The sequence below is a fragment of the Anolis sagrei genome, chromosome Y, assembly GCF_037176765.1.
Source record: "Anolis sagrei isolate rAnoSag1 chromosome Y, rAnoSag1.mat, whole genome shotgun sequence".
NCBI lineage: Eukaryota > Metazoa > Chordata > Lepidosauria > Squamata > Dactyloidae > Anolis > Anolis sagrei.
Window position 1 is genome coordinate 73869685 of NC_090035.1, and position 26419 is coordinate 73896103.

The 26419-nt window shown below is 38.4% G+C and overlaps 1 protein-coding gene across 1 annotated transcript in view; it reads left to right on the top strand.

Moving 5' to 3' along the window:
* The first annotated feature begins 1073 nt into the window (after positions 1–1073).
* The window catches only part of LOC132780195 (zinc finger protein 541), a 36049-nt gene continuing 10703 nt past the window's right edge, over positions 1074–26419 (top strand). The window contains exons 1-10 of the mRNA XM_067462245.1: positions 1074–1201; positions 3700–3899; positions 8751–9089; positions 10747–10990; positions 13336–15097; positions 16753–16811; positions 18495–18642; positions 21180–21347; positions 23806–24166; positions 26105–26165. Coding sequence (XP_067318346.1) covers positions 8789–9089; positions 10747–10990; positions 13336–15097; positions 16753–16811; positions 18495–18642; positions 21180–21347; positions 23806–24166; positions 26105–26165 — 3104 coding nt within the window. The 5' untranslated portion in view covers positions 1074–1201; positions 3700–3899; positions 8751–8788. The remainder of the gene's footprint in view (positions 1202–3699; positions 3900–8750; positions 9090–10746; positions 10991–13335; positions 15098–16752; positions 16812–18494; positions 18643–21179; positions 21348–23805; positions 24167–26104; positions 26166–26419) is intronic.

The following is a 26419-nucleotide window of genomic DNA, read 5'->3' on the forward strand; positions in this document are numbered from 1 at the left end:
CTTGTCAGGCCATCAAATGCTAATTAGGTAGCCAATTGAAACATCCACAGCTACCTCCAACAGATAAGAGTTCTTTCTCCCACCCTGGACATCATTCCACAGATGTATAAACCCAATTTTCCTAGTTTCCAACAGACCTCACAACCTCTGAGGATGACTGCCACAGATGGAGGCAAACAGTCAGGAGAGAATGCTTCTAGAACATGGCCATACAGTTCGAAAAACCTACAACAACCCAAAGATTCCAGCCATGAAAGCCTTTGACAATAAATTATTCAATATTAATTTCACTGTATTTCTTTGCAATGTAAAGACCTGTATGGTCCAGCCCAAGTTGTTCTGTTTCCCATAAGCATTATTCACATCTTTTGTTAGTTCTCTGGGCCCTTTCACACAATCCTATATCCCAGAATATCAAGGCAGAAAATCACACATTATCTGCTTTGAATTGGAATATATGGTAGTGTGGACTCAATGACTCCGGCCATTAAAGCCTTCGACAACCCTAACCCATGGCTGGTTTATATCAATTCCATAAAGTTTGGTGGATCTGATCCTCAGTTTTCTGCTTTAAACCGGATTATATGAGTCCCCACTTCCAGATAATCTGGGATAAACAGAAGGCCTGGGATCCGATCCTGAGATATTGGGCCTATCTGGAAGGGCCCTAAGTTGTTAGTGGTGTTTACTTTTTTGTGGGAACACTATATATGTATGTGTGTGTTTGTAAAATGCTGTATTCTCCTTTCCTGGTGTGTCTATTTCCCTCAGAGGCCCCTCAGTTTCCCCTCTTCCCTTCCAGCTTCGCCCCTTGTGTGGATTCCTGAAGAGGAAACCCTCACAAAATGGCGGCGCCTCTTCCCTTCTTTCCCGCCAAAAGCAAAACAAAACAAGGCGTCGTTCCTGCCTTCCTTCCTTCGCGCGCTCGCGTCCCCGCCCCTCGCTCCTGCCGCCCAGCAAGCCCCGCCCCTTTTCTCTTCGCCCCGCCCCTCGCGCCGTTCGGGAAAAGGGAGGTTGCGCGCGGCCGTTGGGGGCGGCTGTGGGCGTGGCCTCTTTTTGAGCTGCTCCTGCTCAAAAGCCAGAGCGAGAGGGAGGTCTCTCTGCGCAGGCGCGGGTCGACCGGTACAGCAGTGGCCTCCTTGCTAGTATTTTGCTTTCTCTTGGGAGCCTGGAGGAGAGAGAGGCCTTCTTCCCCTTTGAGGTCTCACCCACCTTTCTGGTTTATTCCCACCTAATTATTATTATCAACAGGCAATTCTTCCCCCTTCCTGTAACATATTTGTTATCTCCCCTCCTTAGTATATATTTAAATCTCCTCCTTTCCAGCTTTTGCAACTACAGCCTCCATGATTTCTCCTCCCATTGCTGCCATTTCTTGGCCTCTTTTTCCTAACCTATGGCTGTTTATGACGGTTTAGAACTCCACCATTTCCTCCCTGTCCCCAATGACATGCAGCAAAAGCCACTTTCTATTCTTTCTATCCATGATCTCTTTCTTTTTCCTGTTTTACTAATAGGGGACAAGTCTTTCAAGGATTTATGTGCAACTGAATTTACTTTATCCTCATTGCATCTCCTTCTCAATATAAAGCCCTTCAGAAAAATCATAGAATCAAAGAGTTAGAAGAGACCTCATGGGCCATCCAGTCCAACCCCATTCTGCCAAGAAGCAGGAATATTGCATTCAAATCACCCCTGACAGATGGCCATCCAGCCTCTGCTTAAAAGCCTCCAAAGAAGGAGCCTCCACCACACTCCGGGGCAGAGAGTTCCACTGCTGAACGGCTCTCACAGTCAGGAAGGTCTTCCTCATGTTCAGATGGAATCTCCTCTCTTGTAGTTTGAAGCCATTGTTCCGTGTCCTAGTCTCCAAGGAAGCAGAAAACAAGCTTACTCCCTCCTCCCTGTGGCTTCCTCTCACATATTTATACATGGCTGTCATATCTCCTCTTAACCTTCTCTTCTTCAGGCTAAACATGCCCAGCACCTTAAGCCACTCCTCATAGGGCTTGTTCTCCAGACCCTTGATCATTTTAGTTGCTCTCCTCTGGACACATTCCAGCTTGTCAATATCTCTCTTGAATTGTGGTGCCCAGAATTGGACACAATATTCCAGGTGTGGTCTAACAAAAGCAGAATAGAGGGGTAGCATGACTTCCCTAGATCTGACCAGTAACCGGCCACTTGCAGTGCCTCTGGGGTCAATGTAAGGAGGACCTCCATTGTGCATTTGGCAGGGCTCAGACTGTATTATAGTAGGTGGTCTGTGGTTTGCTCTTTGCACTCGCATGTCATGGATTCCACTTTGTAGCCCCATTTCTTAAGGTTGGCTCTGCATCTCATGGTGTCAGAGCGCAGTCTGTTCAGCGCCTTTCAAGTCACCCAGTTTTCTGTGTGCCAGGGGAGAGTCTCTCATTTGATATCAGCCATTGATTGAGGTTCTGGGTTTTAGCCTGCCACTTTTGGACTCTCGCTTGCTGAGGTGTTCTTGCAAGTATCTCTGAAAACTATTTCTTGATTTAAGTCATTGGTGTGCTGGCTGAGATCCGAATAGGGGTGGGCCGGAGATGTTAATGCCTTGGTCCATTCACTATTGGTTGCTACTTCCCGACACATGTCAGGTGGTGCAATGCCGGCTTGACAGTGTAATTTCTCCAGTGGTGTAGGGCACAGACATGCTGTGATAATGTGGCATGTCTCATTAGAGCCACATAATAATAATAATAATAATAATAATATTTATACCCCGCTGCCATCTCCCCAAGGGGGACTCGGAACAGCTTACATGATGCCACGCTCATCAATACAGTCAGCATTAGTTAAACATGTGAAAAATCAAATTTGTTATATCTTATTATACCTTAACATTTCTTATCCCTCTAACCCCACACCCGTGAACCCAACCCCTATGATCTCCCGACACCCCTCAGTACAGATCACATAACTAACCCACAACTACTCATATGTCTTCTTTCACTAAATCCCCTTTATGGCAATCTTCAAATCTATCTTTGTCTTCTTTTCCAGATACTCAAGTGATTTTGTGAATTCTTCATTATTTTCTCCTCTGCTGCGATTTGTCAGCTTGGCCAGGGTGAGCGAAAGTTGGATAAGCAAGTCTCTAGTTTTTGGAGTTTTGTTTGTTTGTTTGTTTATTCATTTAGTCGCTTCCGACTTCGTGAGCTCCTGGACCAGCCCACGCCAGTGCTCCCTGTCGGCTGTCACCACCCTCAGCTCCTTCAAGGTCAAGCCAGTCACTTCAAGGATACCATCCATGTATCTTGCCCTTGGTCGGCCCCTCTTCCTTTTTCCTTCCATTTTCCCCAGCATCATTCACTCCATCAAGCTTTCCTGTTTTCTCTTTATGTGTCCAAAATACTTCATCTTTGCCTCTCATATTATTCCTTCCATTGAGCGGCTGGGTTTTATTTCCATGGCTTCTTCTTTTCACTCTTTTCCTCCCAGTTTAGTTTTGTCTCATGGTAAATAATTTATTTTTGCTATAATTTGAACACAGAATTTAAGATTCTTGACAAGTTTAATCATTATGTATATAGCATCCTCGTGAATGGTAACTTGATTGTTTCCAGCTAAAAGTAATGCGCTACTTGGTAAACACATTGAAATGATTTTGCTAATTAAAATATAAATGGTGTATTTTGACTGTGTGTGTGCACTGTGTTCTTTTTATGCTTTTAGGGCTCATCTTGGAGTTCCTTCCAAATCTGCATACTACTATCGAAGTGCGTTGGACTGTAGTATTTAGGACCACTGACACTTCTTTCATTATTGTGAAGACAAGAAGTGCTGATAAACTTTGCTTTATTCCCGGTGAAGCAGCATTGAGGAACAGAGCAGAATTTTAGACTGAATTTTAGATATTTATGAAATAACTACTGGTAAGTCTTAGTCTCCAAATGACCTGAATGTCCATGCATAATATTAATATTTTCTTGGTGTGTCTCCCCCTCCTCCAAATTTAGGATAACATTAAAATGATATTTTTTGTATTTCGTACAAGAAAATACATTTTTTAAAATGGTTTCCAGTTTACCTTCTCAGATTTCTTTTTCATGATAGTAGTCCATGCTTTAGTCACATCCCGTTTGGATTACTGCAATGCTCTCTACGTGGGGTTGCCTTTAAAGATATTTTGGAAGCTTCAATTGATTTAATATTTTCATTTTTATTTTTAGTGAGTTTTAACAGGATTTTGGTATTTTGTGATGCTTTTAGTTGTTATTTTGTTCATTAAGTTGAAATTAGGTTGTGGGATATTGTTGAATGTGTTTATTTTGATGTAATTGTATGTATGGTTTTTTTTTCAGGCAGTTGAATGTTTGCCTTACATGTGGGAAACCTCCCTGAGTCCCTTTGGGGAGATAGAGCAGTATACAAATAAAGTTTTATTATTATACTAGCTGTAACCGCCATGCATTGCTGTGGCCAACCTTCCCTCCCTCTTTCTCTCTGCCTTTCTTTCTTTCTTTCTTTCTTTCTTTCTTTCTTTCTTTCTCTCCTTCCTTCCTTCCTTCCTTCCCTCCTTCCCTTTCTTTCCTTCTCTCCTTCCTTCTCTTCCTCTTCCTCTTCCTCATCTCTTCCTTCCTCCCTTTTCTTTTCCTTCCCCTTTCTCCCCTTTCTTCCTTCTCTACCTATTCTTGGACTGCAACTTCCAACAGTCCTCCTAATCGATCTGTCTACCTACCTACCTACCTCCATCTAATCTAACTATCTGGAGGATTGCTGGGAGTTACAGTCCAAAAATAGGAAATATGCAGGGATTGAGATGCTCTCAAAGAAATCCAAGGACAAGCAAGCTTGCATATTGGAAGCAATGCATTTGGATCATCCTCCTTCTCCTAAAGGGCCTGCTCTAGGGGATACTGGGAGCTGTCATCTGGATATGCCATTGTGTGATTTGTTTGCTGGGGGAGTCATTTTTGCACATGCGCTGTAGCATCTTTGTGCTTTATTGGATTTTTAAGCCCCTTCCACTGTGTTTTTCAGTGTTTTTATGAGTGATGGTCACTCGTTGGGCTGTTAGGAGTGTAGTGTCCAAATCTCATGTCAATTCGTCCAGTGGTTTTTCAGTTATGTTAATCCCACAAACGAACATTACATTTTTATTTATATAGATTATTATTATTATTCCGAGATTGGCAGCCATGTTACTTATGAGAGCCATACAGGGAGCGAACAACTCCCATGTTACGTCAGCTTTGCGGTTGCCAATCTGCTTCCAGGCTAAATACAAAGTGCTGCATCCCTGTTTACAAACCTGTTCGGACTTTGTGATCATCGGAGGGGGCCCTCCTCTCGGTCCCACCCTTGTCTCAAGCGCAACTGGTGGGAACAAGAGAGGGAGCCTTCTCTGTGGTTGCCCCTTCCCTCTGGAACTCCTTCCCCAAAGAAATTAGAACAGCCCTACACTCCTCTCCTTTAAGAAAGAGCTAAAAACCCACCTTTGCTTGCTTGCATACAAAGAGGAGGATGAGTAACATCATTGACTTTCAATGGAAGAAGCTGACGATGACTATTTTATTGTAATTTATTGAAGAGCTATATTTTTATATCTTATACAGTTTAAATTGTTTGACCATATGCTCTATGATGCTTGACAGTTTAATTTCTATTACCACCCAATGTATTTTAATTTGTTTTAATGTATAAGTGTCTTAATGTTGAGTTGATGGCATTTAATGTTTGCCAATTTTAAGTTTTATATCTGGAAGCTGTCCTGAGGGAAGAGAGGGTGGGTTAAAAATTAACTATTATTATTAGTAGTATTAGTATTGTGATGAGATGAGTTGTGAGATTGATTAGTTAATGTTCTCAAGCATAATGGTGACTTTATATATCTTTCCTAATATAATAATTGGGCTTCAGCTTCCTGTATATCATAAAGATTTACAATAGTTTTAGCAATTTTTAAAGAATGTTTATGTTTTCTCCTCAGTCGAAACACTCCACAAGAGAGTGTAGTATGCATTTTTATTTTGTATTATTACTTTAAGAACATATTTTCAGTTTATCCTGTGGAAGACACTTGATGTTTCATAAATAATGGGAATTTGAAGAAATGTATAACTTTTTTTCAAATACTTCATTTTGTGATAAGCAAAAAGATCTGATGCAGAGGGAGAAGTCTATAGTTGACTCTAGATTTGATTATTCACAGATTTGATTAATAATAATAATAATAGTAATAATAACTTTATTTGTATTCCGCTCTATCTCGTTGAAGGGACTCCGGACGGATTCCAACAGATCAAAGGCAAACATTCAATGCCTTGATAAAACCATAAATACAAATACAATAAAACAAATAAACTAATATCTAAAACCAAAGCAGTTCAATACATGGTAACGTTAGGTAATAATTGCTGTATTTGCAAATTTAGCACCAAAACATCACAATGTATTGAAACAGCTGTGGATCCGGACGGGCGGCAGGCTGCGTTCTATAATACAGAATGTTGGATGAGCGAAGGTTGGATAAGTGAGACTACTGTAATGGGAATTTGAAGAAATGTATAACTTGCTTCAAATTTTGTGATAAACAAAAAGATCTGTCGCAGAGGGAAAAGGCTATAGTTGGCACTCCACATTTGCAGATTGGATTATTCACAGATTTGATTAATAATAATAATAAACTTTATTTGTATTCCGCCCTATCTCCCCGAAGGGACTCAGGGCAGATTCCAGCAGATAAAAGGCAAACATTCAGTGCCTTGATAAAACCATAAATACAAATACAATAAAACAAATAAACTAATATCTAAAAACTATTTATGTATTTATTTATTTACTGTATTTGTATACCGTCTTTCTCAGCCCATAGGCGACTCAAGGCAGTTAAAAAGATAAAATTCAATACTTAAAATATTATAAATACAATTAAAAACAACATATAATAAAAGCTAAACAAATCAATAAAATATAAATTCATAGTGTCTCCTTGTTAAAAACGTTGTCCGGTCTCATTGTCGTCATTCCATTTTCCTACGTCAGTTACTCTGCATTTGGAAACGCTTGTTCAAAAAACCACGTTGTTGTGGCTCAATCTGAGCCTGAGCCTGAGTCTGAACTGTTTGGGCCTTATGCTGGGCCTGCACGGCCTTCTGAGCCTGAGTTTCTGCAGGATGATGAGGAAGCTGATGGGTTAAAGATTTCTGTACATGTTCCAGACGGGGCTGATAGTGTGGCTTCTGAGGAAGAAACAGCAAGTCTGTTCCCCGGAGAAAGGAATGTGCCTTTAAATAAGTGGTTCTCAACCTGGGGTCCCCAGATGTTTTGGGCCTTCAACTCCCAGAAATCCTTGCACCTGATAAACTGGCTGGGATTTCTGGGAGTTGTAGGCCAAAAACATCTGGAGACCCCAGGTTGAGAACCACTGCTTTAGATAAAGATAGTGAAACTCCACAACTGCAGGTGGAGACTCCTTTTGGTTCCCAGGGCGATCAGGCCCAGCTGGGCTGAGATAATGAGTTGTCTAGCCTTGAAGATAATAGTGAATTAATGAGTAGACAGGATTGTTTACAATTAATTCGCAGAAGCACATGCCTTGCTAGCAAGCGTGAAAGCCAAAGGTCAACGTAATGCTTTCATGTCAGGTAAACTTATTTAATGATGTAACCGATAGGCATTTTCTGTCAGTCCAATGTTGCTCTTTCCTTGGTTAACTTCTGTGGAATTACCTTGGCTTTTACGGAACGGTTCTGGCTTCTTTGAGACTTGGATTTTGATCTTGATGTTACCTGTCTACCATGGATTCTTGTTTGACCATTGCTAAGGGATTATGCTTCATGTTATTTGCCTTTGGATCTTGGGGAACTTTGCCTTTGCATTTAAGGCTCTGTTTTGCCTATTGAACTTTTGCATCTTTATTTCTCTGTTTTGATTTTGCTTTTTCTCAATAAACTACAAAACCTACAGCCTTGGTTTGTGATGGTGTCTTGAGCAAGGTGAAAACTACCCTGAGTTGCGACACATGTCGACTTTTTTCTGGAATGTTAAAAGGGAGGTAGCCGATCTAATATCTATTGGGATGGCATTTCATAGCCAAGGGGCCACCACCGAGAAGTCTCTGTCTCTTGTCTCCGACAAACGTACTTGTGACAAAGGCAGTAACGAGAGCAGGGCCTTCCCAGATGATCTTAAGGTCCTAGATGGTTCATAAGGGGAGATGCGTTTGGACATGAAAGTTGAGCCAGAACCGTTTAGGGCTTTATAGGTAAAGCCAGCACTTTGAATTGTGTCCGGTATCAGACTGGCAGCCAATGGAGCTGGCACAACAGAGGAGTTGTACGCTCCCTCGGCGCCGCTCCTGTTAGCAATCTGGCTGCCGTTCGTTGCACCATTTGAAGCTTCTGGACAGTTTTCAAAGGCAACCCCACGAAGCTGACCGGATCTCCTCCTATGAACCTACATGAGCCCCAAGGTCATCAGGAGAGGCCCTTCTCTCAGTCCTACCATCGTCCCAAGTGTGATTGGTGAGAACTGTGCTCTCTCTAAGTCCTCATCACACTAGAGAAAAAATACACTTAAAATCCGGTTTCTGCAGAATTCTGGTGTTTGTAGTTTAGGGGGAAGCCTTTAACAGCCCCACTAAACTACTAACCCCAGATTTCTGCAGGAGGCAGAAACTGGATTTTAAGTGGATTTTTCTCTAGTGTGAGGAATCTCTAGGTGTCTTAGGCTTTTGCACTCTCTTCACTGCTCACATTTCTTCTCCATCTTTTGTTTATCAGACTTAAACCTGACTTGGAAACTCGGAAGGTGGGCAGACATGGAGCAGTATCCATGTGATGAAAACCCCCTCCAATCTGAGATGCAGCTTCCTGAGTTTTCGGGGAATCCAGTGTTGGACTGCAATGACACTTTCAGCCATGACTTATGCCCAGATATGAGGGACATGATTTATTCAGGCCTCAACAACGTGGATGTGGATCCTAGCCTTTCGGCTACAAGTGTCAATAATGACTCTCTGGAGGACAACCTGGACACGTTGTCTTTATATACCGTGAAGGACTGTGATTCGTCTAAACTCCTTGATGACTGTGACACAGACTCACGGCCTCTTTTGCCTGGTGAGTGGCCTTCAGTAGCTTATTTAATTATTGCATTGCATAAATAAATAAGTTTAAAACTGATAAAATAAAGGGATCACAAGCAGCTAAATACTGCATATTCTCGAGTATAAGCCTAGTTTTTCAGCCCCCTTTTTAGGCTGAAAAATCTCCCCTCGGCTTATACTCGAATAAAGGTTATTTACTATTTTACTCTGTTATTGGTATTATTTTTATTGCATTTATTATTTTACTCTTTATTATTACATTTATTATTTTACCCTATTTGTTTTTATTACATTTATTATTTTTCTCTATTATTGTTATTGCATTTCCAATATTTTACTCTAATATTATTTTTATTATATATATTATTTTGCTCCCTTTATTGGAAGGATATGTAAGCACATTTACATTGAAAAAGGTTACAATACTGGTTTAATCAGAGTTAGACAGTCTTATCTTAAATTACAGTTTTATGTATATATATATATATATATATATATATATAAACTATTTTTATACCCCACCTGCTCTCAACCCAAAGGGGCCTCAGAGCAGCTTACAAGTTATACGTATATACAATATATTATATTATTAACATAGAATAATATTATATATTATATTGTACTATATAACTATAAGGAAGAGGGGTCGACCAAGGGCAAGATGGATGGATGGCATCCTTGAAGTGACTGGACTGACCTTGAAGGAGCTGGGGGTGGTGACGGCCGACAGGGAGCTCTGGCGTGGGCTGGTCCATGAGGTCACAAAGAGTCGGAAACGACTGAACGAATGAACAACAACATATAACTATAATGCAATATTATTAGCAAGAAGCACTACAGTTGGCCAGATACTGGTTAAAGGACATTTAATCAACTACCAAGCTTGCAAACTTTGTGCTTTGTCTGTTTGTTTGTTTGTTTTGTTCTGTTAGAAATATTATATAATTGTCTGGTTGCCCCTGACACGATAAATAAATAAATTAGCAATACTACATGTAATGTATAACATGCAATTATTATTATATTGTATTATTATTAGTATTATATTGTATTACATTAAAATATTATGATTAATATTATATGTACATACATTATATCATTAGCATAGCACAATATTCGTATTATATATTACTATATTATACTATACCACTATACTGCAATATTATTGGTAATATTACATGTCATATATAATATACAATTATTATATTGTATTATTATTAAATTGTATTACGTTATAATATTATCAATATGATATGTATGTTAAAAATTCAAAAACATTTAACCTACTGATGCCTCAATTAATGTAATTTTATTGGTATCTATTTCTATTTTGAAACTTACCAGTAGCTGCTGCATTTCCCACCCTCGGCTTATATTCGAGTCAATACATTTTCCCAGTTTTGTGTGGTAAAATTAGGTGCCTCGGCTTATATTCGGGTCGGCTTATACACGAGTATATACGTTAATTGAAACTGAAGGATGGATCAGGGTTCAAGGCATCATAAAATTCCATTCCAATTGGAAAGGTATTGTTACTGATACGATTATGTTCTGTGGAAAGGAAATGCAAGCACTAAAACTACTAAATCGTCAGAAGGAATCCTGGGAATGAGAGGGTAATTCGCATTAAACTACAGCTATGTCAGTAAAGTAGTTTTCATCCATTTAAGAACTAGGGCTTCCCGCTCCTTCCGCACCAAAAGAAGTGGAGCAAGGAGGACGATCCAGTTCTGGCAGTGGAAAGAAAGGGAAGATCCACCAAAACTCCCCACAAGCGTCTTTCCTGGATTGCAGCGTCTGTGGGAAGGCTTTCAGTAGCACCAGCTCACTCAGCAAGCATTATCTGACTCACAGCCAGGAGCGGAAGCACGTCTGTAAGATCTGCAGCAAAGCATTTAAGCGGCAGGACCACCTGTAGGTATCTGCCAATAAAACTGATTTAAGTGCGTGAAGATAATTTTTGCTGTAGTGGAAATATGGCTCGTTTCAATTTGCAATTGTGTCTGGCAAATAACCAAATGTAGTTAATATTCCTTAGTCATCATATATGATATAATCTGCCTCCAATTTAAGTAAATTGCAAAAATCGAGCTGCTTTGCAATGATACTCTGAGCGCACGGAGTAGTACATAGAACTAGTCTAGGGAGAATCCCAGCGATGAATAGGAAGCTAGCGTTTTGGAAACACTGGCTTTCTAATATTTCTTTGCCATATGTGAAATAATGTAAGGCCCCCAGATAATTGGCGGGGTGGGTGGGGAGAGTGTTGAGGAATTCTCTGAAGGGATATTTTTTTTATAATGTTAATATTGATTTAGGATTGTTTGCGCATCCTCATCTTTCTCTGAAAACCCCTATCCTAGTTTATCCTACCTTGCTCATGCCCAACATTTTAAATTTTAATTATTACATTTGGCCCGGCCATAGATTTTAAATGCTGTATGTTATTGTTATTGTTTATTGCTTATTGTGTATTTTTGTTTTTGAGTTTATTTTAACTGTTTTGTATTGACTATTCGTTATCGCCTTTGTTTATTGATGTGCTGTGGGCTTGGCCTCATGTAAGCCGCACCGAGTCCCTTGTAACGGGGTACAAATAAAGTATTATTATTATTATTAGTGAGGTTTTCAGAATATACATAAAAAATAGAAAGAAGGAGAAATAACAAAATATATATATAGTGATTACATCGAAAGTGGGAGAACATTTTATGGATAGGAAAGTAGTAGGAAAAAAAGAAAAACAAGGGGAAGGAGAAGAAAGAATAAAAAGGTAAAAAAAAAAGATTTAAAAAATAAAAAGTGTCCAAAAACAGGGGGAAAAAGAAAAAATGTGTTGACTTCAATCTGATCTTTCTTGGTCTTTTGTGTTTTTATCCATATTTATCAGAAGGGATATTGATGTAACGATTTTATACAAAAATTTTCTTCAACTAAAATGAAATGGAAGTATTATGGGGAGTTATTCAGCCTTTTTTTTTTGGAAAAAAATATCTGACGTTCTGCTACCGTTTGTAGCTTTCCAATAGTTATATTATCTTGTTATTGTAATGGGAAAGCAGATACCGTATATATTTGAGTATAAACTGAGTTTTTCAGCCTTTTATTAGGCTGAAAAGGCCCCCCTCGACTTATATTCGAGTCAGGTTTATTTATTATTTTACTCTGTTATTACTATTATTTTATTACATTTATTATTTTACTTTATTTATTACTATTTTATTACATTTATTATTTTTCTCTATTTATTATTGTTATTATTACATTTATTTTACTCTACTGTTATTATTATATTTATTGTTTTTCTCAATTTATTATTGTTATTACATTTATTATTTTGCTCCTATATTACTACAGTTATTATTTTAATAATAATAGTAATAATAATAATAATAATAATAATAATAATAATCTTTATTTATACCCTGCCACCATCTCCCTGAAGGGGACTCGGGGCGGCTAACACGAGGCCAAGCCCAAAGATACAATACAGATAACAATAAAATACAAAATGCAGACAACAAAAATTGCATCAGAATAAAATACATATGGTAGCAAAATAAAATAAATAAAGCAAATTGACATAATGTATTTTACTCTATTTATTGTTATTATTTTACTTTTTTACTTATTTATTTTACTTATTTATTATTTTACTTATTTATTATTTTACTTTTATTTATTATTATTACATGAAGTCACGAGTCAGAAACGACTGAACGAATGAACAACAACAATTATTATTACATTTATCGTTTTACCCTATTGTTATAACATTTATTATTTTACTCTCCTATTATTACATTTATTATTTTTCTCTATTTATTATTGTTATTATTACATTTATTGTTTTACTCAATTTATTATTGTTATAACATATTATTATTATTATTATTATTATTATTATTATTATAACTTTATTTGTACCCCACTAGCATCTCCCGAAGGACTCGATGCGGCTTACACAGGCCAAGGCCTCAAAACACAATACAACAATACAATACATAAATACATTTATTATTTTACTCTCCTATTATCACATTTATTATTTTTCTCTATTTATTATGGTTATTATTACATTTATTATACTCTACTGTTATTATTACATTTATTGTTTTACTCAATTTATTATTGTTATAACATTTATTATTTTGCTTTTATTTTTATTATTATAGTTATAATTTTACTCTATTTTTATTATTATTATTACATTTATTATTTTACTCTATTTTTATTTTTACTTTTATCCAAATCTTTAGGAGTGGTCACATGCTAACGCACCAAAAAACAAAGCCATTTGTTTGCACAGAACAAGGTTGCAATAAGAGTTACTCCGACCACCGGTCTCTCCGTCGGCATTATGAAATGCACCATGGTTTGAAGTTGTTAAAGGATGATGAGATTATCGAAGGCTCCCCTTCTCCACGTGAACCACGTGCCCAGGTGGGGCCCAGCGGCATGAGAAGTGCAGAGAAGCAGTCTGTTGTCCACCCCGAACCTCAAGCCCCGAATGAGTTCCTCTTGGCCAACAGAGACCTCCTCAAGTGTATTGTCAGTAACTTTGTGGGCCAGAAGTTTCCACCTGCAGCTTCACCCTCGGTGGGACAGAACGAACCAAGTCCCAGAAGTTCCTTGCAACCTTGCACCTCTCTTTGTGGCCAGATTTCTTGTGTCCCCACAAGTTCTGAAACCGTTGGAGATAAAGACATGAAGGAGCTTTATTCTTCTCAAAAGAATACAGCTTCTTCCAGTGTATACACCATCATAAATCCTGCAAGTTTATCCGTACTTGGACCGACCGAGAACATAACAAATGTACAAGATGGACAAACACCTCCAGAACCTCACTTACCTTTAGAAACCACTCCTGCGGAGTATTGGTCAAACAGTGGCATCCCTGGTTTCTCGTTACTCCGAGGCCAAAAGATCCCTGCTACTCCTCTCCAGCCAAGTGGCAGCTTCCAGTTGGTTAGAAGTGTGCCGCCAGCGTCCACCAAAAGCAAAGGAAGTGGTGTCTATGTCACCCAGGTGTCACCCACTTCAAGTCAAGATGTTTTACAAGGAGTTGGGGGTCCTTCCCCTGCTTTGGATTCTTCGTCTCATAACGTTGATCATTCTGGTGTTTTGTCGTTCACGCCCCTCTTAAATACGCAAGAGGAAGTACCCAGAGAGCCCAAATTCAGTGGCTTTGAAGAGACTTTCACGCCGGTAACAAGGCTTCCCGATGCTCTGCAGCGCAACATCCTGCAGAAGAGCGAAACAGGACCAGTCTTTAGGCAGCTATTTGTCAAATCCCAAGGATCTTCTGCGAACCAGGACCAGATACAAGTCCAGAGCCACCTCTTCCAGAGGATCACCAAATCTCAGCACATTGTGTCTCACGCCCAGATTTCCGCTTCCTCGCAACTAATAGCTGGGGAGCCGGAGCCGGTTGCGGCGAAACCGCTGCAAAGCATGTTTCAGCAGCAGGCTGGTATGCTTAACCCGATTCCAGAACCGACAAAAAGGGAGATGTCTCCTTTATGTGTGAAGAAGGCCCCAGGGCCATTTCAGAAGGACCTCTCCTCTGAAAATGGAAAAGAAGGGCCTCGGTCTGCAACTCTTCTGCAGCCCTTTCAGTCATTCCCTGTACCTTCTCTGAGTTCAGATGCTATTCCTCATGTAACGCAAGCCAGAACCTTGAAAACAGGATGCTTGGGATTCAAAGATTTCTCCAGCTCCGGCCAATCGGTCATGTATGAAACCGCCCCAGGAAACCACACTTATGGGAAGCTGAGCCACCTAGAGAATAGCTCTCCCGGAGCAAAGAAGAAAGAGAAGAGCAAGGCTGGCTCCAAACAATCAGGTGGCAAAGGGCCTTCTCGAGGGGGCCGACCCCGTCGGAAAGAGAAGCCAAAGCTTGATCTGTCTTCCATCGTGTCTCCTAGTGAAGTGGCCATGGCGTCTTTTTCCATGCCCAGCACCTCATTCGATGGTTTGGCCAGAGAGAAGTCAAAGCTGCCCATTTTCAACAGAATTCAGGTACATACAAATAATTATTTTTATTTTTATTGCATTTATTATTTTACTCTATTATTATTGGAAGGATGTCCAATATATTTTTATTTATATAGATTTACATTATTTTACTCTATTATTATTTTATTACATTTATTATTTTACTCTATTATTAAGGGATTTATTATTTTTCCCTATTGTTATTACATTTATTATATTACTATATTATTAAATGTAATAACAATGGGGAAAAATAATAAATCCCTTAATAATAGAGTAAAATAATGTAAATAATAATAATAATGTAAATAATAATAATAATGTATTACATTTATTATATTACTATATTATTAGGAGCCCCCGGTGGTGCAGTGGGTTGAACCCTTGTGCCGGCAGGACTGAAGACCGACAGGTCACAGGTTCGAATCCGGGGAGAGGCGGATGAGCTCCCTCTATCAGCTCCAGCTCCTCATGTGGGGAAATGAGAGAAGCCTCCCACAAGGATGATAAAAACATCAAAATCATCCAGGCGTCCCCTGGGCAACGTCCTTGCAGACGGCCAATTCTCTCACACCAGAAGCGACTTGCAGTTTCTCAAGTCACTCCTGACACTACAAAAAAACCCGACTATATTATTATTATTATTATTAAATTTACATTATTTTATTCTATTATTATTTTATTACATTTATTATTTTACTCTATTTTTATGAGATTTATTATTTTTCCCTATTGTTATTACATTTATTATACTACTCTATTATTATTATTATTATTATTATTACATTTACATTATTTGCTCTATTATTATTTTATTTCATTTATTATTTTACTCTATTATTATGAAATTTATTATTTTTCCCTATTGTTATTACATTTATTATAGTACTCTATTATTATTGATATTATTATTATTACATTTACATTATTTTACTCTATTATTATTTTATTACATTTATTATTTTACTCTATTATTATGAGATTTATTATTTTCCTCTATTGTTGTTATTACAATTATTATATTACTCTATTATTATTATTATTATTATTATTATTACATTTACATTATCTTACTCTATTTAATTATTTTATTACATTTATTATTTTACTCTATTATTATGAGAATTATTATTTTTCCCTATTGTTGTTATATTACTCTATTATTATTATTATTACATTTACAGTATGCCACTCTATTATTTTTATTGCATTTATTATTTTACTCTATTGAAAGGATATCAAAGCACATTTACATTGAAGAAGGTTAGAGTAATGGTTTAATCAGAGTGGACGGTCCTATCTAAAATTACAGTTTTATGTAAATATTCAGAAACATTGAACCTACCGATGCCACAATTAATGTAATTTTATTGGTATCTATTTTTATTTTGAAATTCACCAGTAGCTGCTGCATTTCCCACCCTCGGCTTATACTCGAGTCAATACGTTTTCCCAGTTTTTTGAGGTAAAATTAAGTGTCTCGGCTTATATTCTGGTCAGTTTATACTCAGTAATTCATCAGCTATAGAAATCACCTGTCTGGAAAAGTATGAAAGGCTCATGCCATTTGTCGAGGTTTTTGTGGGCTTCCGAAGAATTCAGAGCTTATTTTGGAGAAGAATAAAAGTTTTATTTTGTGAAAAATTAAGTGCATGTACCTTTTTTCCCTTCCAACACAGGGTGGAAATATCTACAGTTTTACTAATTCAGTAAGGGAAGAACACATTTCCCCTGGATGGTAAGTGAGTAAGGAATTGTTGTTTTTTTAACAGTACTTAAAATAGATGGAGCATGCATTTTTATTTGCTAGGAATCCATTTACGTAGTGGCAACGAGAGTCAAGAGTTGTATACATTTCGAGTTTATGTTTCTTCATTTGGTTAGGCGTTTGCTAGGATCGATGCTCGTCACTGGAATAATTGGTGCAGTAAAAGGCATTGCCTTGTTTATATTGCTGTGCTATTTGGCACAAAATATGGAGATTGTTGTGTTTAGATTTGGGATCAAAATGATAATTTTTAACACACTTCCCCTCGCCCTCCAAACCCTGACAATCCCTAGCATTTCCTTGATAAAACTGAAAGATTGTAACAAGGCAGCTGTTTGTCCCTCCAAATTGCACCTTTTAGTCCTCCAGACATTATAGATATCTCAAATTCCCGAGTTAGTTTTTTTTATTTTAATGGTAAGTGCCACTTGTATGTAATACTCTGGAGCATTTAGGTGAAATAAGGACATTAAGATCTTCTGGGGAAGCCCTGCTCTCGCTCCCGCCTTCTTCGCAGATGTGTCTGGCGGGGTCGAGAGACAGGGCCTTCTCCTCGGTGGCCCCTCGACTGTGGTACACCCTTGCCTAGAGATATAAGATTGGCTCCCTCCCTCCTTACTTTTCGAATAAAGGTGAAAACCTGGCTTTTTGAGCAGGCCTTCCCAAATACGGCATAGCTAAACGGAATTATGGAACTACTTGATGACGCAATGGAATAACGATTTGACATGGAGATGCTCACGATAATGTTTTAAGGCTGTGTACGGTTTTTATATATTTTTATATCATATGCTATTGTTTTTAACAGAATTTCTTGATTGTTTTTACTTGTTATAATTGCTGAGGCATTGAATTGTTGCCAATTTGTGAACCGCTCTGAGTCGCCTCTGAGCTAGCTAACAAAGGACCCACCCCCCCCCAAGCAGCAAGCAGCCAGACTTTGAAGCTGCAAGGCTAATCAAGGTGGCCAATTGCAACATTTATACCTGCCTCCAACAGACAAGAGTTCTTTCTCCCACCCTGGATATGATTCCACCGATACATAAACTTCACTTGCCTAGTTTCCAACAGACCCCTCAAACCCTGAGGATGCTTGCCATAGAAGCAGGCAAAATGTCAGGAGGGAATGCTTCTAGAACATGGTCATATAGCCCGAAAAACCTACAACCCAGTGATTCCAGCCATGGAAAGCCTTTGTCAACTCATATGAGGTTGTGTTTGCAAATACTAACAAAAGCTGAGTTGGAGAACTATCCCTCCGCCTTTAATAATACATATACAGAGAGAGCTTTAGCGCTGTCAGGGAAAGAAGGCAAAGCAACATATTTAGAGAGTGTCAAAAGTGGTTTGTGATATGGTACTCGGCTGAAGCTGTTCGAATAATGTAAGTACAAGTGTTCAATTAGGCTGACGGGTGCCCCCGAGTCACACTTTGGCTTCCAGCCATGGCCTCTTCTATGAGGCTTCCCTTTGGGCTTTTCTTCTGTAGTTAAAACAGTTTGCAGGTAAATGAACTGCAGAAATTCATTTCCAGAGAGATACAGAAATGCACCCTCCAGCTGAAAATATAAATGCGCATAGAATAAGGCTGAGTGTATAGTACAAAACAGAAATTCAGATATTCATAATATAATGTTCAACTTTTGCCATCAGTAGTAAGACTGCAGACAGGAGTGAGCACGGAAACAGCTTTGTTTGCAAGACCTGCAACCAGCTTTTTTATACAGAGAGAGGCCTGAGCAGTCATATGTGTTTCTATAGTGACCAATGGCAGTCTCCATCAGGGAAGCGAAAACAGCAGGTAAAATAGAAATCAGACTCTGGTAAATGAACATATATTATTTCAATGTTTATTAATGTATAGTTTGTACAACAAGGGAATGTGATTGCATAATACAACGGAGTGCCATGTCCAGTTGGTCTTGATAAGGGAAACCTGGTTTGCATCTGCTGCAAGGCACATTCCCAGGATGACCAAATTGAGGCTGTTGTACTTTGGCTATATCATGAGATGAGATGATTTCCTGGAAAAGGTGATAATGATTGGTGAGAAACTGCAAGTCACTTCTGGTGTGAGAGAATTGGTCGTCTGCAAGACGTTGCCCAGAGGACGCCCTGATGTTTTGATGTTGTACCGACCTTATGGGAGGCTTCTCTCATGTCTCCGCATGGGGAATTAGAGCTGAGGGAGCTCATCCGTGCTCTCCCCAGATTCATACCTCAGACCTGTCGACCTTCAATCCTGCCGGCACAAGGGTTTAACCCATTGCACCACCATACAGAGGTCCTATTTCTCACTTATGAACCTATTTAGCTGGATGTTTTGATATTTTACCATCCTTGGGGGAGGCTTCTCTCATGTCCCCGCATGGGGAGCTGGAGCTGACAGAGGGAGCTCATCCGCGCTCTCTCCGGATTCAAACCTCTGACCTGTTGATCTTCAATCCTGCCAGCACAAGGGTTTAACCCATTGCACTACCATACAGAGGTCTTATTTCTCACTTATGAACCTATTTAGGTTTTTTTGGCATCCTTAGGGTCACCATAAATTGAAGCTGGATTGATGTCAAATAATAAGTTGGTTTAGCCCTCCTTATAAAGAAACAGCGCAGATTGTGCCCTGGCTTTCTCTTACCTATGATAAAGACAACTGCCATGTGTGCTTTCCTCCAGTTCACACAGATTGTACACCTAACTACACTTAATTCACTCTAACTGTATATACTTGAGTATAAGCTGAGTTTTTCAGCCCTTTTTTTAGGCTGAAAAAGCCCCTCTCGGCTTATACTTGAATCAAAGTTATTTATTATTTTACTCTGTTATTATTGTTGTATTTATTCTTTTACTCTATTATTATTACATTTTTTACTCTATTTATTATTATTACACTTATTTTTACTTTATTATTCTTACAGTTATTATTTTACTATTTATTATTGTTCTTATTACATTTATTTTATTCTATTTGTTATTATTACATTTATTATTTTACTCTATTTATTATTGTTGTTATTACATCTATTATTTTACTTTATTATTATTACATTTATTATTTTACTCTATTGTTATTATTACATTGTTTTTTACTCTATTATTGCATTTATTATTTTACTCTTTATTATTGTTACTATTACATTTCTTATTTTACTCTTTAATATTATTACATTTATTATTTTACTCGTGTTATTACATTTATTATTTTACTCTATTATTGGATGTATTATTTCACTCTATTATTACATTTATTTTATTCTATTTGTTGTTATTACACTTATTATTTTACTCTTTTATTGTTATTATTACATTTATTAATGTACTCTATTTTTATTATTACATTTATTATTTTACTCTATTATTGGATGTATTATTTTACTCTATTTATTATTATTACACTTATAATAATTTATTTATTATTTTTCTTACCATTATTATTTTACTATTTATTGTTATTATTACATTTATTTTCTTCTATTTGTTGTTATTATTACATTTATTATTTTACTCTATTATTATTATTATTATTATTACATTTCTTATTTCAGTCTATTATTACATTTACTATTTTGCTCTATTATTATTACATTTATTATTTCACTCTATTGTTATTATTACATTTATTATTTTGCTCCCTTTATTATTATTGGTAGGATACATAAACACATTTACATTGAAGAAAGTTAGAATAATGGTTAATCAGAATTGGACAGTCTTATTTTAAATTACAGTTTTATGTAAATTTTCAAAAACTTTTAACCTATGGTTGCCTCAATTAATGTAATTTTATTGGTATCTATTTTTATTCTGAAATTTATCAGTAGCTGCTGCATTTCCCAAACTCAACTTATACTTGAGTCAATACATTTTCCCAGTTTTTGCATTATCTTTTCATTTAAGGTACTGTAAATACATAATTAAATACGTAAATACGTAATAGGTTCCTGTCCCTACTCTGTATTATACTTATTATAATTAATTTAAGATACTGTAAATACGTAATTAAATACGTAATAAATAAAAAATATTTAAAAACCCTACCCCACATAATTCTTGAGGTTCCTGTCCCTACTCTGTATTATACTTATTATAATTAATTATAATTAATTAGGTACTTATTATACCTGTCCTGTGTCTAGGTTTCATGTTTTGGTTTGTGGTGGAGAGGCACACTTTTTCATTCGATACTATTTTTGAAAAAAATCATAAATTGGTATTATTTGTCCCAAGCACTTTGGAAGAGGCAGAGTTCAACATTAGATAGGATAAAATAATTAGTGTCAGTATAGTATAATTGTCAGAATGCACAATTTTACAGCTATGCATATTTTTTCCTCCTTTAAGGCATCAGAGGCAGAAAATACTCAAGCTCAAAAACTGTCCTTGGAGGTAGCAAGGGATGGAGACACTCCTCCAGAAATCAAGAGGCCTTCAGAGGATGTAGGGATCACACCTTTTGTCCTTCCAGTCTCCGTTCCTGTCACAACAGCCAATCAGCAGCAAGAGGGCAAAGTGGGTGGCAATTTCTGTTATTATTATACTCCAGATGTATAGGAAGATATATTAAATGCTCTGAATATTGGGAGTTCATATTTAGCTGTATAGTGTGAATCTGTGCAAGTTGTACAAGTGCCTTTATTGTCCTTGTTTGTTTCACATGTATATAGTGATTGTAAAACCTTTAAAACAGTGTTTCTCAACCTTCCCAATATCGCGACCCCTTAATACAGTTCCTTATGTTGTGGTGACCCCCAACCATAACATTATTTTTGTTGTTACTTCATAACTAATTTTGCTACTGTTATGAATCATAATGTAAATATCTGATATGCAGGATGTATTTTCGTTCACTGGACCAAATTTGGCACAAATACCCGATACGCCCAAATTTGAAAAATAGTGGGATTGTGGGGGGAGGAATTGATTTTGTCATTTGGGAGTTGAGTTGTTGGGATGTATAGTTCACCTATAATCCAAGCTCATTCTGCTCCACCAACGATGGAATTGAATCAAACTTGGTACACAGAACTCCCATCACCAACAAGAAATACTGGAAGGGTTTGGTGGGCATTGACCTTGAGTTTTAGAGTTGTAGTTCACTTACATCCAGAGAGCACAATGACGGATCTGGACCAAACTTGGCATGAATGCTCCATATGACTAAATTTGAACCCTAATGGAATTTCAGGAAAATAGACCTTGACATTTGGGAGTTGTTGCTGCTGGGAATCATCGTTCACCTACAATCAAAGAGCATTCTGAACTCCACCAAAGATGGAATTGAACCAAACTTAGCACACAGAACTCCCACGACCAAAAGAAGAAAAAAAACTGAAAGGGTTTGACCTTGAGTTTTGGAGTTGTAGTTCACCTACATCCAGAGAGCACTATTTATTTATTTATTTATTTACATTATTTCTATCCGCCCATATCAGCCCGAAGGGTTGTGGGGGGGGGGGGTGATTTTGTCATTTGGGACTTGTAGTTGCTGGGATTTATAGTTCACCTATAAACCAAGAGCATTCTGAACTCCACCAAAGATGGAATTGAACCAAACTTGGCACACAGAACTCCCATGACCAACAGAAAATGCTGGAAGGGTTTGGTGGGCATTGACCTTGAGTTTTGGAGTTGTAGTTCACCTATATCCAGAGAGCACTGTGGACTCACATAATGATGGATCTGGACCAAACTTGGCACAAATCCTCAATATTCCCAAATGTGAACACTTGTGGAGTTTGGGGAAAATAGACCTTGACATTTGGGAGTTGTAGTTGCTGGGATTTATAGTTCACCTACAATCAAAGAGCACTCTGAACCCCACCAATGATAGAATTGGGCCAAACTTCCCACACAGAACCCCTATGACCAACAGAAATTTCTGATGGTCTTTGGCAACCCCTCTGACACCCCCTCACAACCGCCCCAGGGGTCCCGACCCCCAAGTTGAGAAACATTGCTCTAAAGCCATGACTTTATTGTAAATCAGAGTGAAAGCCATACAGCCCTCCAGATAATGCTGAACTGCAGGGCAGTGATGTCATAATCCTGTCAGCCTGATGGGTCGTAGGGAGGGAGAAAACCCAAGTCCTCTGAGGTACAGCTGAAAGAACTTGGGTATGTTTAGTCTGAAGAAGAGAGAGGGATATGTAATATCTACTTTTCAAAAACCTGAAGGGCCATCAAATAGAAAGATGGAGCAGGCGAACAGTAGTTGTAGAACAATAGGTGGACATTTCAAGGAATGGAGTTTCACATCAACATTAGGAGAAACTTCTGAAGATGGGATCTGTTCCGCAAGGGCCTTGCAGGAACTAAAACTCCAAAACCAAAGGACACTGCCCACCAAACCCTTCCAGTATTTTCTGTTGTTCATGGGAGAACTGTGTGCCAAGTTGGTTCAATTCCATCATTGGTGGTGTTCAGAATGCTCTTTGATTGTATGTGAACTATAAATCCCAGCAACTACAACTTCTAAATAACAAAATCAATGTTTTTGAGTGAAGGACATACATTGGGTTGTTAGGTGTCTTGTGTCCACATTTAGTGTCAATTCGTCTAGTGGTTTTTGAGTTATGTTAATCCCACAAACGAACATTACATTTTTATTCATATAGATTAGTGTTTCAGTGGGAAATGTGGATCTGCTTTTGGGTGATGAGATAAGATTCTTGTTGTTGTTGTGTGCTTTCAAGTTGTTTCAGGCTTAGGTTGACCCTGAGCGAGGGCTGGGTAAATGACCTTGGAGGGCCATATCCGGCCCTCGGGCCTTAGTTTGAGGTCCCCTGCTGTAGTTGCAAGATCTCTGCACTGTGGAAGGTGTTGAAGTAGTGTCCCAGCTCTGTCATACTTGGTAGACTCTCAGGTGAGAACCATCCTTGAGGATTGGACACACCAGGCAGGCCACACTGATTTTCATTTTCCCAGCTTAGAAGTTTTAAGGCCCCACAAGCTGTGTCTGTCTTCTCAGGTTGGCGAGAAGGAAAGCCAGGATGAGAGGGATCTCCAGGAAGGCATGCCTCCAAAGAAGAAGAAGAGACGGACCTGTCCAAAGTCACTTTTCATCCCTCCACCACCACCGCCGCCACCGCCTCCACCACCACCTCCAGTCTGCAATGACAATCAGCCTGGCCCTAGCGGATTCTACCAGAGTAATCTTCGCTCCCCTGTCTTCCTCATGGATTACTTTCTGCAGGGCTTAATCCAGTGCTCACCGTATACACCTCCACCAATGCTCAGCCCAATCCGAGAGGGTTCAGGGCTGTATTTCAACACTCTTTGGTCTGCCTCGGCAAACACTGCCCCGCCCAAGTTGTACTGTCCAGCTTTTGGTAAGTAAAATAACCACCTTATGCGAAACCGTCTTTGTTTTGAGCTAGGTTATGAATCCATTTGGTTTAATGGTCTATTCTGACTTGCAGTGCCTCTTCTAGGATTTGTGAAGACAGAGATATTTCCAGTTTCACCATTCTATGGCTTTTTTGTTATATATATTTTTATTAAGGGTAAGGGAAAAGGGAGGAAAAAGAATAGTATTTTGTTTTTACATTTAAAGTGGTGGAACAATAATATGAGGAGAAAGTAGGAAGTAATAGAAGAGAAAAATATTTTAAAAAAGAGTAAAAAAATAAAGAAAAAAAAGGTCCTGGTGACTTCCATCTAAACCAGCCAGTTTCTTCCAACCTAGCATTTTGAAAACATACAAATGTGAGTAGAGCAATAGGTACCGTTCCATTGGGAAGGTAATGGTGCTCCATGCAGTCATGCTGGCCACATTAACTTGGAAGTGTCTACGGTCAAAGCCGGCTCTTCAGCTTAGATATGGAGATGAGCACCAACCCCCAGAGTCGTACATGATTAGGCTTAATATCAGAGGAAAACCTTTACCTTTACTTCCCGGGGGGTTCTGCATATTTGTGATGTTGTGTTGACTGTTTATTGTCTATATTTTGTTTTGTACTTGTTGTATTTTGCATTCACCACCTTCAGTGACCTGTGAGCCGTCCCGAGTCCCCCTGGGAGATAGTGGTGGGATAGAAATAAATTATTATTATTATTATTATTATTATTATTATTATTATTATTATTATTAGAAGCACAACAAGATGAGTCCACAGCAGACTTTCTGCTGGCTGTTATATTGGATCACACGTCAGACACTTCCCAAGTGTCTAGGACTTTGTGATGTATCGGCGAATAATGCGTGCAGATGCCAGCAGGGTGGCCTTCTGCAGCTGGCAGATGGTAATTTTGTCAACGCCGATTGTGTTTAAGTGCAGGCCAAGGTCTTTAGGCACTGCACCCAGTGGGCGGATCACCACTGGGACCACCTTGACTGGCTTGTGCCAGAGTCTTTGCAGTTTGATCTTTAAATCCTCATATCGTGTCAGCTTTTCCAGTTGTTTTTCTTCAATCCTGCTGTCACCTGGAATTGCAACATCGACAATCCATACTTTGGGTTGTTGTAGGTTTTTTCGGGCTATATGGCCATGGTCTAGAGGGAATCCATACTTCGTTACACGATCATGAGGTCAGGAGTCTTGTGCTCCAAAACTCTGTCTGTCTGAATCCGGAAGTCCCAGAATAGTTTGATGTGTTCATTCTCTGTAACTTTTTCAGGTGGTATTTGTGGCATAAGTTCCAATGAATCATCTGAGCAATGGTGTTGTGCCTCTGCTTGTAGTCTGTGCGCACGATCTTCTTGCAGCAGCTGAGGATATGATCTATTGTTTCATCTGCTTCCTTGCAGAATCTATATTTGGGATCTGTCATCGACTTTTCAATTCTGGCTTTGATGGCATTTGTTCTAATGGCTTGTTCTTTGGCTGCCAGAATCAGCCCCTCCTTTGTCTCCTTTGTGAGCCACAGCCATGTTTTTTCTTTGTCAATTTGGCTCTAATTTTTCCCCAGGAACTGTCCATGGAGAGAGAGCCTTCTTTTGCCAGTTTTCTCTTCTGCTCTGGATTGTGTTTTTACAGTATTCCCTCTTTGTCTTTTGCACTTTAAGCAGTTTACTACTATTGACTTCCCTCAATGTTGGTTCTTGATTTATTATTATTATTATTATTATTATTATTAATTATTATTATTTATTACAGCTATATTGAGTACAATATACTGTAGCTGTCATACTTATTAATAGTATTGAAAAGATAGTGGAAGCCAAAATGCTCCCATAGTGCTGACCTTTTGCGTGCAGACGGTCAGGAGGAAGAATGGACGAAGGAGGATGTCTTCATTGCATTTCTCTCTTTTGTTTTCGAATCTAGATGGAAGAGATGGCATTTTGTTTGCCTATGTGAACGACCCCACCAAAATCGCCGTAAAACCGTAAGTAAGGGGATGAGAATACTGATTTATTTATCGTGTCAGAAGCGAATTGAGAGTACAGTTAAAATGTATTTAAAACACAAACAAAGTTAAAAAGTTGGCATTATACTAACTGTCCTTTGACCAGAAGCTGTCCACTTGAATTGCCTCTGGTGTCACTGAGAGAAGGTCTTCCATTTTCACGCTGCATTGTAATAGGTAGTCTGTGCTTTGCTTTTCTCCACACTTGCATGTTATGGACTCCACTTTGTGAC